Source organism: Mobula birostris, chromosome 8 (assembly GCF_030028105.1).
Source record: "Mobula birostris isolate sMobBir1 chromosome 8, sMobBir1.hap1, whole genome shotgun sequence".
NCBI classification, from domain to species: domain Eukaryota; kingdom Metazoa; phylum Chordata; class Chondrichthyes; order Myliobatiformes; family Myliobatidae; genus Mobula; species Mobula birostris.
Window position 1 is genome coordinate 143,703,521 of NC_092377.1, and position 20,199 is coordinate 143,723,719.

Below are 20,199 nucleotides of genomic sequence, written 5' to 3' on the forward strand. Positions count from 1 at the left end.
CCTTAACCAGTGACTCAATACCTCTCAAAAACTAAAGTATATTGAACCTGTATATCTTGTCTTTTGCTCAGGCAGAAACATACAACCTATATTTTCAAATTTTCACTTTTGAATACCTCATTCTTACTTTTTTACAGCTTTGCCAGAAAAACAATGTGTCTCGGCCTACACTTGCCAGATCCTTCCGGATGCAATGGAAGTTGGCCTTTCTCCAATTTAAAACTGCACCTAACCATTTTCATAATTACCTTGAAACTAATTTCATTATGATAATTAGATGCCAAGTTTTGCCCTGCATTAACGGCTGTCATCTGTCCTGTCTCCTTTCCTATCATGTGATCTGGTATTGCAGTCTCTCTAGTTGGAACTTCTATGTACTGGTTTAGGAAACTTCTCTGAATACATTTGGCAACCTTAATCCATTAACAAAATAGGAGGATGAATCAATATGAAGAACGTTAAAATCACCTTCGATCAAGACCTTATGCTTCCTCTGTGATCTCCCTAAATATTTTCTTCTCTAAACACGTGGACGCTTGGGTGACCAATAATATATTCCCATTAAGATGGTATTACTTTCATATTCCTCAGTTCGACTCAGCAAACCTCACTAGGCGAGATATCCAAACGGTTCTAACAGAGCACTCCCGTGACATTTTCCTGAATAGGAATGCGATCACTCCTGCTTTAGTCCCTCCCGCCGTATCACGTCTAAAACAACGAAGCCTTGGAAGAATGAGTGCCAGCCCTCCCGCAACCAAGTCTCACTAATGGGTATAATGTCATAATTCTGCCTGCTCATGCATGACCAAAACTTCTCAGCATTTCCAACATCAGTCCTTGCGTTGAAATATTCTATCCAGAACCTCGAACAACAGTTCCTCCCTTCTCAGTTTATTCATTCTTGACCTTTTCAGTTGGCAACAATCGTTCTCCAGAACCAATCCACGACCTTCGTGATCTTCTGACACTATGGTTCCCATCTTATTGCAACTACAGTTTAAATTCCACCAATTCCACGACCCCTCTGCCCTATGCATCACTAGCTAACCTTCCCACAAGGATATTAATCTCCCTCCAATTCAGGTGGAAACCATCCCTCTTGTACAGATTCCTATTTCCCTGAAAGACTGCTCAATTATCCAACAAAAGGTGAAGCTCTCACTACAGTATATCTGCCATTTAACTTAGTACCTAACTCCCTGAACTCACATTGCACGACCTGGTCACCCATCCCACTCATGACATTATTACCAACATGGACCAAGAGCTCTGACTGTTCATTCTGCCAATTACGAATGCTGTGGAATTGACAAGAGATATCTCTGACCCTGGCATCCGGCAGGCATGAATCCATTCGGGAATCTTGTTCTTGAACCGAGAAACTCATTTCTGTACCCATAACCATTGAATCGCCGATCATTACAGCTCGCCTCTTCTCCTCCTTCCTTTTTGAACCACAGAGTCGGATTCGGCGTCGGAGACCTGTCTGATCCGGCTTTCTTCTGTTAAGTCATCCCTCTCCACAGTATGCAAAACTTTATACCTGTTGTTGAGGAAACAGTCACAGAGGTATTCTGCACTAGTTGCCAATCCACTTTTCCCCTCCTGATGGCCAGCCAGATACATATGTTCTGTACTGTGGGTGCTAATACATTTCTGTATGTCCAACCTAACAACCCTAATCCACTCGATTGATCCACAGTTCATCCAGTTCCAACTCCAACTCTTAAACACTGTCTCGTAGAAGCTGCAGCTGGATGAACTTCATGCAGGTGTGGTCGTCATGGACACAAGAGGTCTCTCCACATTTCCACATCCGGCAAGGGGAACAAGGGCAAGGCCGTGGCTGACAAGGGAAGTAATGGACAGCATAAAGGTAAAAGAGAAGAAGTATAGCATAGCAAAGACGAGTGGGAAACTCTTAAAGAACAATAGAAGGTAACAAAGAAGGCGATATGCGGAGAAAAAAAAATGAGGTACGAAGGTGAACTAGCCAAGAATATAAAGGAGGATAGTAAAAGCTTCTTTAGGTAGGTGAAAAGGAAAAAAAAAAAGTTTAGACCAAAATTGTGCCCTTGAAGGCAGAAGCGGGTGAATTTATTATGGGGAACAGGGAAATGGCAGGCGAGTTGAACAGGTACTTTGGATCTGTCTTCACTAGGGAAGACACAAACAATCTCCCAGATGTAATAGTGGCCAAAGGACCTTGGGTAATGGATGAATTGAAGGGAATTTATATTAGGCAGGAAATGGTGTTGGATAGGCTGTTGGGTCTGAAGACTAATAAGTCCCCGGGACCTGATGGTCTGCATCCCAGGGTACTTAAGAAGGTGATTTAGAAATCCTGGACGCATTGGTAATCACTTTCCAATGTTCTGTAGATTCAGGATTAGTTCCTGTAGATTGGAGGGTGGCTAATGTTGTCTCTCTCTTCAAGAAGGGAGGAAAAGAAAAAAAAAACAGGGAATTATAGACCGGTTCACCTGACGTCCGTAGTGGGAAAGATGCTGTAGTCAGTTACAAAAGATGAAATTACGGCACATCTGGATAGCAGTAACAGGATTGGTCCGAGTCTGCTTGGATTTACGAAGGGGAAATCGTGCTTGACTAATCTTCCGGATTTTTTGAGAATGTAACTATGAAAATGGACAAGGGAAGAGCCAGTGGATGTAGTGTACGTGGACTTTCAGCAAGCCTTTGATAAGGTCCCACTTAGAAGATTAGTGGGGAAAATTAGGGCTCATGGTATTGGGGGCAGAGTACTGACATGGGTTGAAAATTGGCTGGCAGGCAGTAAACAAAGAGTAGTGATTAATGGGTCCCTTTTGGAATGGCAGGCGGTGACCAGTGGGGTACCCCAGGGTTCCATGCTGGGACCGCAGCTGTTTACAATATATATTAACGATTTATATAAGGAAATTAAATGTAACATTAGCAAATTTGCCGATGACACAAAGCTGGGTGGCCGTGTGAAATGTGAGGAAGATGTTATGAGAATACAGGGTGTCTTGGACAGGCTGGGTGAGTGGGCAGATGCATGGCAGATGCAGTTTAATGTGGATAAATGTGAGGTTATCCACTTTGGTGGTAAGAACGGGAGGGCAGATTATTATCTAAATGGAGTCAAGTTAGGAAAAGGGGAAGCACAATGAGATCGGGTTGTTCTTGTACATCAGTCACTGAAAGCAAGCATACAAGTACAGCAGGCTGTGAAGAAAGCTAATGGCATGCTGGCCTTCATAACAAGGGGAATTGAGTATAAGAGCAAAGAGGTCCTTCTGCAGTTGTAGCGGGCCCTGGTGAGACCACACCTGGTGTACTGTGTGCAGTTTTCGTCTCCAAATTTGAGGAAGGACATTCTTGCTATTGAGGGAGTGCAGCGTAGGTTCACAAGGTTAATTCCCGGGATGGCGGGACTGTCATATGTCGAAAGATTGGAGCGACTGGGCTTGTATACTCTGGAATTTTGAAGGCTGACAGGGGACCTTATTGAAACATGTAAGATTATTAAGGGATTGGACACGCTGCAAGCAGGAAGCATGTACCCGCTGAAGGGTGAGTCCAGAACCAGAGGCAACAGTTTGAGAATAAGGGGTAAGCCATTTAGAACGGAGTAGAGGAAAAACTTTTCACCCAGAGAGTGGTGGATATATGGAATGCTCTGCCCCAGACGGATGTGGAGGCCAAGTCTCTGGATGCTTTCAAGAAAGAGCTGGATAGAGCTCTTAAAGATAGCGGAATCAAAGGTTATGGGGATAAGGCAGGAACTGGATACTGACTGTGGATGATCAGCCACGGTCACAGTGAATGGCGGTGCTGTCTCGAAGGACTGAAGGCCTACTCCTGCCACCTATTATCTATTGTCTATTTCAGCAGCAAATGTAGCACCACACTGTTCCAAATATGCTGTAACAGAAATAATGCATTAAAAACACAACTTTTCCTTTTGGAAGCCTCAATGAGCCAAGCCTCAACTCTTCACTCCAGGACTGGCCAGTCACAAAATGGCGACTTAAACTTAGCTTATTTTTATTGGTCCTTGCTAAGTGCAATCCATTGTCTTCTCTGGAACCGTCCAGTGCAAAATGTGCCGACTTTTTCTTCTACTTCTTTTAAACTCTTCCACCGCCCATCACCTTAAACCAATCGGATAGCTCCTCGGGACTGTGACGCTCAAAATGTGAAATTTCTATGTTCACTTTGTTATATCGCAGTGAGTCTCCCTGGTGCTTTGGTTTCCACACAGAGACAAATGACCTTTCACTTGCTAAGTTAATTTTCTTAGTGCAGTGATAAATGCAGCCAAAGGACAGTTGATTCGTGAGATATAAGGTGTTGGGGGCCCAAGGAAAATAGGGTAATGAGAATAATGATATTGTTATTCTGAACTGAATAATGGACGGAAGCATTCAATTAATTCCTTTTTATCATTAGAGAAGACAAGAATTAAAAGTTTGATTTTCCATTATACAGATTGTAGAGTTAAACAACAGTGGGAGTGGGACTGACATTGCTGCAACATTCACTAAACAATGGAAGGACCTTTATGAAACATTAACAAATAATAAAAATGTCCCATCAATTCCCTCCCATTGACGGACTTGACCGATAAATATTCCATTGATTGAAATTTGACGTTAAAATATTTATCATGTTATTTACTGCTTCCTTGTCCACATTCACTAAATAGTAAATTAAAGCATCAACATGGTCCACGCAGTTTATCAGTGCCCTTGAAGTTTATGAACATAACCAAACATTTCTCAGTTTGTAGAAATAAGATACAGGCAAATGGCAATGTGTGTGATTGTTCCTGTCACGGGAGCAAGTTGTTCTAGCACTCGGACGTGGGGGCCTTTCATAATCTGTTGTTGCCAGATTACCCAAAATAAGGATGAAGCAACCTGTAAACGTTGCAATATCATCTCGCATTATACACATAAAATATGAATATGTAAGTAATCTTTGCAGTGCCTAAGAGGAGATAATGAAAAGCATGTTATTTTGAAGCAGAGTCTTAGAGCAGATCAATTGTCTTTTATGCAGTAGCAAATGTTGCTAAAGAGAAGTGTTATGCTGATATAGCGTGAGCAATATCATCTAGTCATCTCAATAAAAAGATACAAATAATTTGCAGCGATCAGGGTATTAAGATGAACAAATATGGCAAACAGGTTATTTAACGGTGTTTCTGCCTTTGAAGACAAACATCATGAAAATCGGTGCTTATGCCAGACGAAGCACCAAAAATACAAGCAGTGCATGGGAACTAAGAGCGGAGGATTGGCTGATGCACTCGCATGGCTTGCACAAAGCACCTTTGGTCAGGAATAAATAATTAGCGTGTCATCACAACCAATATCCAGGGCTAGAACGCTCTGACCAGAACCATGTAACTAATGTGCCGCAAGGAGCAGCGCTGGGTCCATTGTTAGTAATAAGGTGAAATGGATCAGGAAATTTGTTGATAACATCAGTATTGACGGCATAGTGTACAGCGAGGAAGGCTGTCAAATCTTGCAGAGTGATCTGGACTAGCTATGAGAATAGGCCTAGAAATGGCAAATGTAATTTAATGGAAACGAATATTAGATGTGCAGTTCAGAAGAAGAAACTGGGGTAACGAATGGTCGGGCTGAGGTGCGCGTAAATACAACTGAATCTAGGAATACAGATTTATACTTGGACGAATATGATATCACAGGTAGATAGCATCATAAAGAAAGCTTTTTGGCACATTGGCTGTTATAATTGAGAGCTTTGAGTACAAGTGTCATATCGAAGCTGTATTACGACCTTGGTGAGGCTGAGTTTGAAGTGTTGGTTGCAGTACTGCTCATCTACCTACAGGAACCATATTAATAAACTTGAAAGAATGCAGAGGAAAAATACAGTGGTGCCAGAATGTTTGTGAACCCTGTAGAATATTCTCTATTTCTGCATATATATGATCTAAAATGTGATATCAGATCTTTACATATGTCCTTAGACTAGATAGAGGGAACTCAATCAAATAAATAACACAAAACCTTGTACTTGTTCATTTATTTATTGAGAAAAATGGTCAAATATAGCATGCATGTGTTGGAAAAAGTATGTAAACCTCTGGGGTAATGCCTTCCACAAAAGCTATGCAGAGTCAGGTGTTCCAATCAATGAGATTATATTGGAGTGTGTGTTGTACATGTGCCCTGCCCTGTAAAAATACAGACAAGGTCAGCTCTTCTGAAGAAAGATCTCCTTGTGTACACCCTGCCCCGATCAAAATGTTCAGATGTCCTTAGAGGAATTGTAGAAATGCATGAAGCTGGAGAAGGCTACAAAAACATTTCTAAACACCTGAGTGTTCATCACTCACCTGAGTGTTGTATTGCTATATTTATGCTCTATTCTTGGTTGGTGCGGCTGCAATGAAACCCAATTTCCCTCGGGATCAATAAAGTATATCTATCTATCTATATATCTATCTAATCCACAGTAAGAGGAACTTTTACAAATGGATGAAACGCAATACTGTTGATAGTCTTCCTAGAAGTGTTACCCTGCAAATGTCACACCGAGAACACAACGTGTAATGCTGAATGAGGTGAAGAAGAACCGCAGGGTAACAGCAAAAGACCTGCAATGACCTCTTCATATATCCACCATGGAGGAAACCGCTGCTCTCCAAAAAAAAACATTCCTGCCATTCTCAAGTTTGCAAAAGACCACCTGGTTGTTCGCTAGCACTCCTGGGACAGTGTTCTGTTGACAGATGAGACAACAATTAAACTTTTTGGCAGAAATGCACATTGCTATGTTTGCAGGAAAAGACGCACTGCACAGCAACACCAAATCCTGATCCAAACTGTGAAGCATGATAGAAAGAACATCATAGTTTGGGGCTGCTCTGCTGCCGCAGGGCCTAGGCAGTTTGCAATCATGCAGTGAATATGAATTAGAAATCCTATCAAGACATTTTACAGGAGAATGGCAGGGTAACAGTCCGTCACCTGAAGCTTGCGAGAAATTGAATAATGCAACAAGGCAATAAGCCAAAAGACAAGAGTAAATCAACACCAGAATGGGTTAAAAAGATGTTAATTCGAGTTTGGAATGATCGAGTCAACGTCCTAATCTTAATCCTATAGAAATATTGTGGAAGCACATGAAGCCAGCAGTTCATTCTGGGAAGCTCACCAACATCCCACAGTTATTGCTGTACAAGTGTGTCATACCAGTTGCTGAAAACAAAGGTTCACATATTTTTTTCTAACAAATACATGTAATATTGGATCATTTTTTCTGAATAAAGAAATGAACAAGTATTGTGTTTTTGTGTTATTTATCTAATTGGGTTCTCTTTATCTCGTTTTAGCACATGCAAAGGTCTGGTCACATTTTCAACAGGGTTCACAAACTTTCTCGCACCACTGCTAAGGATGTTGCCAGGACTGGCGGATTTGAGTTACAGAGGAAGGTTGAATAGATTTGCAGTTCATTCCCCAGATCATATTTGGGGAAGAGCTTTTAGAGACATACAAAATTATGTCGTGTATAGGTAGAGTAAATATATGCAGGACTTTTCCCTCAGATTTGGTGATGGGTTGGGGTAAAAGATGAAATATTTACGGGGAATCAGAGGGAGACTTCTACACTCAGAAAATGGCGCGAGCGTAAAGAACCGTAAATTCTATTGGTGGATTCGGTGTCAATTGCTACACTGAAAGACGCTTCAATAGGTACATAGGTCGGAGGGCTACGAAGGGCTATGGTTTGGGTGCTGGTAGATGGCACTAGGCAAAGTACTAGGTAGGCATGGAGCAATGGGCTGAATGGCCTGCTTCTTTGCTGTAGTGCTCTATGATTTTTTTTTCGCTAAACCTGTTAATTTGAGCTAATTTAAGATGTCGCGAGTTGGGAAGGGTAATTACTGGGGTCCTAAAAAACTAGTCTTAAGTGTCTCATTTGCCTTACACTCGTAGAGGCAGACCAATCGCCTGCAGGTGTTATGGAGGAGAACTAAACAGATGTGACCTCTAACCTCACAATGTGAAGATGTGTCCAGATGTCAGAACACCGAAAGTAATTTTCAACGCAAAAACACGGTGTGAAATAACAGCTGTCGACTCGGTATTACGCTGTCATGAAAGACAAAGATATGAGAAAGTGAAACCACTCTTCTGAAACAGTTCGGTTTCCACCGCCTCACATCATTAAGACATTTCCCGCTGATGGCTTTATAAGTTTGATTACTCTAAACCCGCCTCCCATGAACACCTCCGTTTCTACGTCCCAGCGCGACAGCTTCACAAGTAAATCTAATTATGTATTTCTTTATGTTTTAGGGCGTCCAGGGGATTGTCAGCCTGACCGGCAGGTAATCTTTCTTAATTGTCATTACGCGTAGGGCTGGGTCTGATTGTCACTGAAAATCAAGCTGAGAGGTGACAGCTGAAATCACGTTTAGTGATTCGGCAAAGAAATGACTCTGCTGACATTGTCCAAAAGCTTAAAGGAGTTCACACAGTTTCTTTCATTTTTGAATGTTGAGGCTGAATTCACGTTAAGGCTGAATTTAATTCTGTCTCCTTTGGGCCCAGTTAGAGGAATGTCTCCTCCCGTCCAAACAAGTTTGGGTTCTATCACTGAATTGATGACGACTGAGTGCAGCGGGACAATGACCCGAGCAGTCTAACAGCTGTTCTCCGAAAAGAGAAAACGATCCCTCAGCTCATCCTTTCTTTTCTCTGGGAAACGCTTTGTACTCCGGAACTACCGGATGACTCCCGGTTCACCGGATGATCACGAGCTTACTGTCTGTGCTTGTCACGTTTAGCAGTTCGTGCGTTGTCTGCAACAGCCTGATTGTTCCTTTGATCATAACATGGACCTGCGGAGTTTAAATGCTTGGGGTGGGTGGGCAGAGGGAGCAGTTTACTGAGCATCGAGTAGCCGCAAACTTAAACTAACGTTAAAGATTGATCTCTCATTAACTGATATTTTTCAGAAAGCGTGAAGTTGAGGTTGATGAACGGAGGCAGTCGATGCGCCGGGAGACTGGAGGTTCACGACGTGGGATTCTGGGGGACTGTGTATGGTCGTAAATGGGACCTGGATGACGCGACTGTGGTGTGCCGGGAGCTGGGTTGTGGCAAAGCGGTGGATGCCCCTAGCAAGGCTCACTTTGGAGCAGGTTCCGGATTCGTTGTGACCCAAGATGTTCAGTGCAACGGAAACGAAGCAACCCTGCGGGAGTGTAAATCTAGCACTTGGAATCATTATGCGTGGCCTCACTCCAATGATGCTGGTGTCATCTGCTCAGGTAAAAATCAACATTTTGCCCCTTCCATCCTGCCGGATTGATAGCTCCACAATCTCCGAACTGTAAAATAGCGCAGGCTGATAGCCCGCCGCCAGTGAAGTGAAGCTAAATTGGGTTATGTCGAAATTATTCACGTCATGTTGTGATCGCAATTTGTGTTACCGAACGTTTTCACCGATATTAATTAGACACGTACATTTAGTACAGAGTACTGGACACGACACAGCATTTGAAAGAGCTCAGCAGTCAAATAGCATCTATGGAGCAAGATAAAATGCTGTCAGGGCTGACACTGATCCGGATCTGAATCAGCGAGAAAATTTATACCAAAAATAATACATATTTCGCTGCGCTCCTTCATAGTATGTTTTTAGTTATTCCACTTTCCAGCATTTGCATCGATAGAGTCATGGAGTTGTCTGCCTTTGGGGGGAAGCTTTGCGTATTCCCCTCATGATTTACGCACCTCAATAAAGATTTAAGTCCTGGTTTCTCCACAATTATAGTGCAGCCAGACAGATAGCATCTGTCAATATAGAATAACAATTTCTAAAAAAAGTCAGATGCTGGAAACGTGAAATAACGTCAACAGATGTTGCAATCAATGCAATCTCGTATAGCAACTATAGTGTGGAAATTAGAGTTAACACACTTTGTATCACCGTCTTTGCAACATATTTTCCTTCCGTATGTCCATGTAGTTCCTCATGCAAAATAAGGTCTCGATTAAAAAGAAACAAAATAGTAACTTCTACTCCCTCCTGACAAATGCTGCCTGACCTATATATATTTCCAGAGTTTTTGGTTTAAGATCAGATTTATTGCATTTGCATTTATTTTATGTTGACACGGCACTGGTCACGACGTTGAATACTGACATGACACTGCGTAAGTGTTAGAGTAGTGTGAGACTCAATGGCGGATCTGCGCGTCACGTAAACCAGTTCCCTCGTGGTACTTTCATTCGTGTTGTTACCTTAAATAACATCTAAATTCAGTGCAATGCACTTGGTCGAGACTGAATACTGTTGTGTGCCGGTAATGGAGGAAATGAGTGCCTATCGTGGTAGAAAGGATGGTTAAGATGCTGGAAATGGACTGAGATGAGTTACTTTGTTCTGAATGATCTCAAACATCTTGAGCATTATGGGAGCTGATCCATGTTAGCATTGTCAGACATTCCTTAACGTTGACTCATCAACAATAACATGGTATTGGGAAGAATCAGAAGATTAATATGCATCTGAGAACTGAATGCATAATCTATTGATTTTTTTAAGAGCCATTTCCTGCCTGATATTTAAAGGTTGCTTAAGTGTTGTCGCCGTAGCCTTAGTGCGTCCCACCTCGTTCAGGTCCTGTTAATGTTTGACTGCTAAGTTACAGATGATGTGATGTACAATCTCAGAATGTCGAGGAGAGATGATGTGAGCTTCACTTGTATTCCTGACACTTGGCCAGTATCAACGCAGTACATCACGTATGAGCACATACTTGATTAATATTTAGGCTCTGCACTACCTGATCTGGAAATGAGGGCAAATGTTAAAAAGCATTAGAGAAATTCATCTGCTTGCAAGATATAGGGAAAATGCTATGTAGGCTGGTGCCCAAGATGAAGCTGACTCAGTCCAAAACTTACCGCAGCTTCTTTAAATCCTGCGCGGTAGCCCTCCCACCTCCATGCCCACACACCCCGTACCAGAATGCGATGCTGCCAGTTATAATGCTCTCCACGGTACAAATGTAAAAAAAAATTGCGAGTGTCTTTGGTCTCATACCAAATCTCTGCAAGTGCGAATAAAATACATTCATCATCTTGTCTTATTTGTAACTTCATGGATATATTGGACCCAAGATATAGACTAGGAAATGTTGCCACCCAGGAATTTGAAAGTGTTAACTCATTCCACTTCTGATCCCCCTATGTGGACAGGTATCTGTACCTTCTTCTCAATCTTTCTGAAGTTCACAATCAATTATTTGGTTCAGTGAAGTTTGTTGCTGCAATACCACGCAATTGCTTTTTTATATCCCGTTCTGTACGATTCTCAATACTATCTAAAATTCTGCCAACAATTATTGTATCGCCAGCAAATTTACAGATGGGATTTGAACTGTGCCTAAACACACAGTCATATGTGTAGAGAGCGTGAAACAGTGGCAAAGCACACATCCTTGAAGTGCGCCGGTGTTGCTAATCAGCGACGTGGAGATGCTATTTCCGATCATAGCAGACAGCACTTTTCTGCTAAGGAAATCAAGGATCCAGTTGCACAGGACGGTACAAAAGACCCAGGTCTGGAATGTTCGGTCAGAATGGTTGGAATGTTTGTTTTAAGCACTGAATCGTGGTCAATAAACAGCATTCTTGTGTAAATTATGATATTTTCCAAGTGCTCTAAGGTAGCATGAAGAGCCAATAAGTGGGATAGCCCTCCGTAAATCGACCTGTTTTTTTTTTTTTTTTTTGTCTTTTAAATGCCACTAATCTAGCTATTAGTTGTCTACGAACCTTCTGGCTTATGACTAGGGTATGTACAGTATGATCTCGGTGGCACATAGTCATCCACAAGAAGTAGAAGATATGAGAAATTGGGATAGGCAGAACAATATTATCTTAATCTGCAGCCGTATAAAGATCAAATTGAACAATGCTTGGAATATTGATAGATTTATCTCGATAAGTGTGAGGGAATGCGGCTTAGTTAGCAAATGATGACAGGAAATACAATAAGGAGGAGGGGAAGAAGGAATGTTGAAGAATTTTGATAAATAGAAAGATCTTGCGATTCATAGCTTTATAGATCGAAAAAAAGTAGCAACAGAGGGCGGAGTGGATCAGAGATCACATAACATCTTTTCTCTCAGAGGTCCAAATAAAGCATAAAAGGGTTGGGTCATCGTAATAAAACTTTGTAAAACCCCTAATTAAGTTTCACTTGGAAAACTAACTGCAGCTCTGCAGCCATTTTATCAGAAACTTTGGGAATGATTTTACTTGATGAGTCGCAGAAGAGATGAACAAGGATTTTTTCTTGAAACAGAGGATTTTATTTATGGAGAAAAGACTGGAAAGACTGGATTCGTTTTCGACAAATGAACAAGGCCGACATGTGACCTGATAGATTTGTGCAGAAATGTGAGGGAAAGATGGTTCGATTTTCAGAAATCAATCAAGAACATAGAAATAAGTTATTAAGTTATAATGGCTATAGGTATAATGTTGTAATTGAGACCTGCAAGACGCCAATGTGTTGTGCCTGGAGCTGGGTTGCGGCAAAGCGGTGGATGACCCGGGGTGGCCTCACATTGGAGAAGGTTCCGGACCTGTTGTGGTCCAAAATATTCAGTAAAACGGAAACGAAGCAAAACTGCGGCAATGTACGTATTACTCTTGGGGTCATTTTGCGTGGTCTAACTCCGATGATGCTAGTGTCATCTGCTCAGGTAAAAATCAGAATTTTGTTCCTTCCATCCCGCCAGATTGATGACTCTATGATGTCCGGACTGTAAAATACTGCGGGCTAATAGCCTGCCACCAGTGATGTGAAACCAAACCTGGGCTGTGTCGAAATTATTCCTGTCATTCTGATCGCAATTTGTGATACTGAAAATTTACACCAATATTAATTAAACACGTAGATTTAGTACAGAGTAGTGGACACAAAACAGCATTTGAAAGGACTCAGCGGTCAAGCAGCATCTATGGTGCAAGATAAGATGTTGTCAGGACTGACACTACTAAGGATCTGAATCAGCGAGAAATTTTATACGAACAATAATGCACAATTCGCTGAATTCCTACCTGGTATGTTTTTAGTTGTTCCATTTTCATGCATTCGCATTGATTTAGTCGTGGAGTTGTCTGTCCTTGGGAGAAAGCACTGTATGAGGGAATGATATATGCACCTCAATAAACATTTAAGTCCTCGTGTCTCTACAATTATAGTGCAGCCAGACAGGCTGCATCTGGGAATATAGAATTACAATTTGATGTTGCAATCAATGCAATCTCATGCAGCAACTGTGTAACGGAAAGTAGAGTTAACGCCTTCTTTGCAACGCAGTCTTTACAAAGTATTTTTCTTTCCCTATGCTCATCCATTTCCTGCTGCAACATAAGGTCAGGTTGAAATGGATCAACACAGTAACTCCTACAAATGCTGCCTGACCTGAGATGTATTTCCAGAGATTTTGGTTTAAGATCAGATTTATTGCATTTGCGTTTTTTATTTTAATATGACACAGGTTGGGTGTCGTTGAATTCTGACATGACACTGTGTGACTGTTAGTGTAGCATGAGACTTAATGGCAGATCCGCACATCCCGTGAACCAATTTCCTTGTGGTCCACTTATTTGTGAGGCCAATGACTATATCTTCAATAACATGTAAGTTAAGTGCAATGCACTTGGTCGAGATTGAATACTGTTGTGTGCCGGTAATGGAGAAAATGTGTGCCCATCGTGGTAGAATGGATGGTTAAGATGTTGGAAATGGACTTAGATGAGTTGCTTTGTTCTGAATGATCTCAAACATCTTGAGTGTTATGGGAACTGATCCATGTTAGCATTGCCTGAAATTCCTGAGGTTTGAGTTATCAATAATAATATGATATTGGGCAGAATCAAATGAGATATTTGCTGCCTGATAACTAAAGATTGCATAAGTGTTGTCGCCGTATCATCTGTGGTCCCGTCGAGTTCAGGTTCTGTTCATACTTGACTCCTACGTTACAGATGATGTGATGTCCAATTTCATAATGTCGAGGAGAGATGATGTAAGCTTCACTTGTATTCCTGACATTTGTCCAATATGAACGCAGTGCACCAGGTATGAGCTGATACTTGATAAATATTTAGGCTTTGCATTACCTGCTCAGGAAATGAGGGCAGATGTAAAGAAAAAAAACATATATTTTAGTGAATCTGCCTGTGAGATATAGAGAAAATGCTACGTTGGCTGGTGCTGATGATGAGGCTGGCTCAGTCCACAACTTTTTGTAGCTTCTTTAAATCCTGTGGTGTGCTTCTCCCCCACACCACTCCCCCATACTAGACTGCAATACAGGCAGTTATAAGTGCTCCACGATACAGAAGTAGAAATTTGCGAGTGTCTTTATGCCATACCAAATCTCTTCAAACTCAAATAAAATACATTTGCCGTCGTCCATGATTTCTAACTTCATCGATATCATTGGACCCAAGATATAGTCGAGGAAATGTCATCCAAGAACTTGAAATTGATTACTCTTTCCAGTTCTGATCCCCGCATGTGGACTGGTGTCTGTGCTCTCTTCTTAAACTTTCTGAAGTTCACAATCAGTTCTTTGTTTCAGTAAAATATGTTGCTCCGACACCACTCAACTGCCTGATTTCTCTCGTTCCTGTACGCTTTCTCGTTACCATCTAAAATTCTGCCAACAATTGTTGTGTCGTCACGGAATTTACAGATGGGATTTCTGTGCCTAAACACACAGTCATGGGTGCAGAGAGCGTAAAATAGTGGGTGCGAGCACACATCTTTGAGGTGCGCCAGTGTTGATAATCAGCGAGGTGGAGATGGCATTTCTGATCAACACACACTGTGATATTCCGACAATGATACAGTTGCAGGGGTTGGTACAAGACGCCTTTGTTTGGAACTTTCCATAACATAGTATCATCTGCATAGTTACTCATCCAATTTACCACCCCATCATCCAGATCATTAATGTATATGACAAACAACATTGGACCCAGTACAGATCCCTGAGGCACACCACTAGTCACCGGTCTCCAATATGACAAACAGTTATCCACCACTATTCTCTGGAGTCTCCCATACAGTCACTGCTGAATCCATTTTACTACTTCAATATTAATACCCAACAATTGAACATTCCTTACTAACCTTCCGTGTGGAACCCTGTCAAAGGCCTTACTGAAGTCCATATAGACAACATCCACTGCTTTACCCTCGTCAACTTTCCTAGTAACCTCTTCAAAAAATTCAATAAGATCTGTCAAACATGACCTTCCACGCACAACTGCATTAGACTGTTCCTAATCAGACCCTGACTATCCAGATAATTATACATACCATCTCTAAGAATACTTTCCATCGATTTACCCACCATTGACGTCAAACTCACAGGCCAATACTTGCTAGGTTTACTCTTAGAACCCTTTTTAAACAATGGAACAACATGAGTAATACACCAATCCTCCGGCACTATCCCTGTTTCTAATGACACTTGAAATATTTCTATCAGAGCCCCTGCGATTTCCACGCTAACTTCCCTCAAGGTCCTGGGGAATATCCTGTCGCGACCTGGAGACTTACTAACTTCCATATTCCTTAAAAGCGCCTTTTGATCAGAACAGTTAGAATGTCTGCGTTAAGCACTGAACGCTGGTCAATTAACAGCATCCTGATATAAATATTAGTATTATCCAAGTGATTCAAGGCAGCATGAACAGCCAATAAGTGGGATAGCCCTCTGTAAGTCGAACATGGGCTTCTTGTATAGTCCTGGGTCAGCAGAATTAAATGCCACTATCCTGTCTATCAGTAGTCTACGAACCTCCTTTTGATTCGTGTATGCACACTACGTTCTTGTTGGCGCATAGTCGTCCACACAGATTTTAATGAAGTAGAAGGTACGAAACATGTGGATAGCCAGAAGGATATTACCTTAATCTGCCGTGGCACATCGATCAAATTGAACACTGGGTGGAATATTGGCATATTAATCTCGTAAAGTGCGCACATGGGGTACAGTAAGGAGGGTCAGAAGGAATGTTGAAGAATTTTTATACAGAGAAAAATCTTGCGTTTCTTAGCTTCATAGATTGATAAAAGTTGCAACAGAGGAGGCCAGAGCGGATTTATAGCACCTTTGCCATCAAAGGCCAACATAAAGCGTAAAAGAGTTGGGCCATCGTGATAAAATATTGTAAAGCTCTATTTCAGTGTCACTTGGAACACTAACTGCAGCTCTGCAGCCATTTTATAAGAAACTTTGGGTACGATTTTGCTTTAGGAGCCGCAGAAGAGATGAACAGGAACTTTGCTGGAAAAAGAGGTTTTTGTTTATGTAGAGAAGACTGGATAGACTAAATTTGCTTACCACAAAATGAACAAGGGGGAAATAGACCAAATAGAAGTGCACAGGAATGTGAGGGAAAGATGGCTAGATTTTCAAAATTCAATCAAGAACCTAAGAGAATACAAGTAATTAAGTTAAAATAGATACGAGGATAAAGCTGCCCTGACCTGACCTGAACGTTCCACTGTTCATATCTCCCTCCGGTGAACTCTGTTATTAAAAGTTGTAATCCGACTGCAATCCAACGACATTTCTGCTTACCGCATTAGGAACCCGCTTCACTGCTAAGGAAGCTGATTTTCCACCACCTGATCTGGTTCGCTGTTAAAAACACGTTCTATAAGTTCTTGAACGCTATCCTTGCCCGCTGTAGGTAACGTGAAGAAACTGCAAATACTTGTGCATATTTGTCAGTCATGTGTGAAGCAGCAGAAGATTGCAGGCTGGCCAATAATGTTTGGTTATTGCAAAGGTCGCAGGAATAAGCCACGGACGAAGTACTCATAAACCTTACACCAGCGTAATGTACGTTTCCAGGAAAGGATTCTGAGACGATTGCTCTGTGCACTTGGATTGTCTTTCTCTGGGGGAAACCCATGTGCCATGAATTTGCTTGAGTTTTTTTTTTCTTGAAAAGCTATTCAAGTTGATTGACAAGTGCAGGGCGGTAAGTATTTTCTTCAAGGACTTTGCATAAGTGTTTGACGAGAAGCAGCATGGCATGTCAATCCAAGAGGTTAAAATGAGATAGCTATTTGGATATAAACTCTTATTAGTGAGTGGACAGACCGGGTGATGATGACAGGTTTTTCATTCAACGTTGAGACCAAGAACAGTATTTTCCTTGTGTCTGTTATACACAGTATATTAAAGACTTGGACAACAATCTGGGTAGAATGATCCAGATCTTTGTGGATGACATCAAAATTGCTGTACGGTGAATTATTAAGGAAGTTGTCCATCGATAAATCAGGATCTGCTTTAAACACAAAGGTGTGCACGGGACTGGTAGTTGAAATTTAACTCAGATCGGTGTGAGATGATATAAATCTATTTAGAATTTAAAGCAGCGTTAAACATATATAGTGAATCGGTAGATTTTGAGGGGTGTTATTGCAGATAGAGAGCCAAAGCGCAAATAATTGATTCACTGAAAGTGACAACACAAATAGGGTTGTGAAGAACCTATCTGGTATACTTTCCTTCATCGGTCAGGAATTTGAGCACAGTTGCGGGTTGTAAGGTTACTGATGTCCGCAATATCAGCCCGAATGCACTTTTAGTGTCACAACCACGGATTCGGCAGCGCAGCAGTTTCTGAAATTGCGCTCGTGAATAGGCACGTGTCAGCTAATTATTATTTCATTGTGATAGTATTTAGCTCCATTCATTCCGTCGTAGTATTGATGGAAACTTGGACACAGCACAGCAAGGCTTCGCTGCCTATTTGCATTGGGCCTAGCCTGAGAATTTGAACTGTCGTGCCCTCTGAAGAATAGCAGTATTGTTCAATATTTAGATGTACTTTTCAGCCGCAGTGTTGGCTTCATTTTCCATTTGAGAGTTTTAGTTAATGCTCCTGTTTAGACAAACGTTTATCGTTTTTTTTTTCTTTGACACTGTTCGCATTAAACGTTCATGAGCTATCGAACCGCTTCAGTGTTTCTCGGGTAGGTCACCCGGTGACATTTAACGTTGTGTGCAGTTCTGATCTGCACGTTACTGGAAAAAAAAAAAACGGTCTTAAGCTGGATAGGATGCTGAGCAGAATCAGAAGGATTTTGACAGGGACTTACAGTATGAGTTATAAGAAACATTGGCTGAGGTGTGAATATTTTACTGAGGATTGCGGAGAGGTTAGCATACAACAGTTGTGAAACCGTTAGCAGTATAGTTAGGACATATCATCAGAGTATTTTTCCTAAAGATACGGGAGTCTACAAATATAGTGTACATTTATCAGGAGAAAGTGGGAATAGTTAAGGTGCTAGGAGCCAAGCTTTTTACACGGGGCTTGCTGTACAACTGGTGCCAGCTGTCTGTGGAAATGATAAAGACAGGTGCAAGTCAATCAAGAATGTGCCTGTTAAAGAAGTGTTTAGCGGAATCTGGAGAAAAACACATACGAATGGGTTAGCTCAGATAGGCTTCTTGGTGGATACAGAGAAGACCACTTGAAAAGCTTGTGTCCATGCTGTAGACTCTCAAACTTCAACAATCAAGGAAGGTGAAACAAACAGATAAAAGCGTTGCAGGTAAGGTCAAACAGGAGTCCTGACATCAATAATTCTCCACACCATTATTTCAACCTGAATGCAGCTTAAAAGTGTTTTCCATCGTGTAGATAGGCGATGGAAGATAGGTTGAATCATGGCAAATAGGTTGAATCATAGGCGTTGAGGGGAAATTAAATGCTTGTGAAACAAATAAAACAATAGTGAACTTGAGCAACCTTAGTGCAGCAAGGCTGGGAATATCATCGTCATGTCATTACAGAGCGGTTTGAATATCGGGCAGGGCTTCATTGAAGGCTAATCAGATACACGCATACTGATTTTTCCAGAGACTCCAGTAGCTGGGCAGCAGCGTGCATGACGAACGTTAAAGAACGTATCACTATCTAGTCTTAATTAATGTGGAAATAGAGACAGGAAGCTATCTATGGAGTACTAATAGCCTGATGTGAAAATCGGTAAAGTCGGTGACAGGGCAAACCGACAGTATGCACTTGTGTTACAGAGATTGTTTAATTCTGATAGTAATGTATTCTCGATCCGGACTGCAGCGAGTGGTTCGTGCGTATGCAGCATTAAATTGCAACATGTGCGCGAAAACTGTTTGGTCTGGTGCCAAAATGATTGCACCAGCAGCCAGTAAGTAGGATGCAGAAGGGAGGAGGAAAAGCATGCCCCCCGTCTGAGACCAAATTTGAATCCCGCTGATTTCGGAACCGACAATTATTTTCTTCTTCTTCTTTGACTGCAAACGTTATCAAGGTCATTTTGATGAATGCGTTTATATCTTATTTTTTCCAGCTGACAGAGCTCCAAGGTTGGTGTATGGACCTGACGAATGTTCGGGAAGACTGGAGGTGGAATTTGGTAAAACCTGGGAAACGGTGTGTGACCTGCACTGGGATATGGAAGATGCCAATGTTGTGTGCAGTCAGCTTCAATGCGGAGTTGCTGTTTCTGTGCTGGGTGGAGCTCATTTTGAAGAGGGAGATGGACTTTCACGGAGCGTTGAATGTCAGGGTAATGAATTGACCCTCTTGGACTGTTCAATTCCTTCAACAAGGCGTCATTGCAACCACACAAATGATGTCATTCTGATCTGTTCTGGTGAGCACCAAGTTTCAGAGTAAATCTATATTAAGCCTTGATGGTGCTTGGAAATCAAAAGTCATTTATGAACAGTTCTTCCCATTAAGTGCTTAAAATTGCAGTAATCTTATCCAACATTTTGGGGGACAGGAACCTTAAGAATTTTTTGTCAGTTAACATTAATGATCGAATTTAATGTGAGGTCTGAAGGAGGAATTGAGGAATGCTTGTATTTGGAAACTTTGATGCATCACTCATCTAAACCTAACTAATTTGCTATTACAGTAGACAGAGTAAATAGATAGATACTTTACTGATCCCAAAGGAAATTACTGTATCACAGTAGCATAACAAGTGTACAGATTTGCAAATATTAAAAGAGAAGTAAGAAAGTATAAACCAGTAAGCTCCTCAAACAGTCAAGCAGGAAGGGTCATCCCTTCTCCGGCTATAGACTAACTTAGAGCCAAATGGCCG

At 41.5% G+C, this 20,199-nt stretch overlaps 1 protein-coding gene across 1 annotated transcript in view; it reads left to right on the plus strand.

Moving 5' to 3' along the window:
- Positions 1-19,763, plus strand: part of LOC140202086 (scavenger receptor cysteine-rich type 1 protein M130-like) — a 61,444-nt gene extending 41,681 nt beyond the window's left edge. The window contains exons 2-4 of the mRNA XM_072266948.1: positions 8,331-8,362; positions 8,993-9,307; positions 19,435-19,763. Coding sequence (XP_072123049.1) covers positions 9,013-9,307; positions 19,435-19,763 — 624 coding nt within the window. The 5' untranslated portion in view covers positions 8,331-8,362; positions 8,993-9,012. The remainder of the gene's footprint in view (positions 1-8,330; positions 8,363-8,992; positions 9,308-19,434) is intronic.
- Positions 19,764-20,199: the final 436 nt, after the last annotated feature.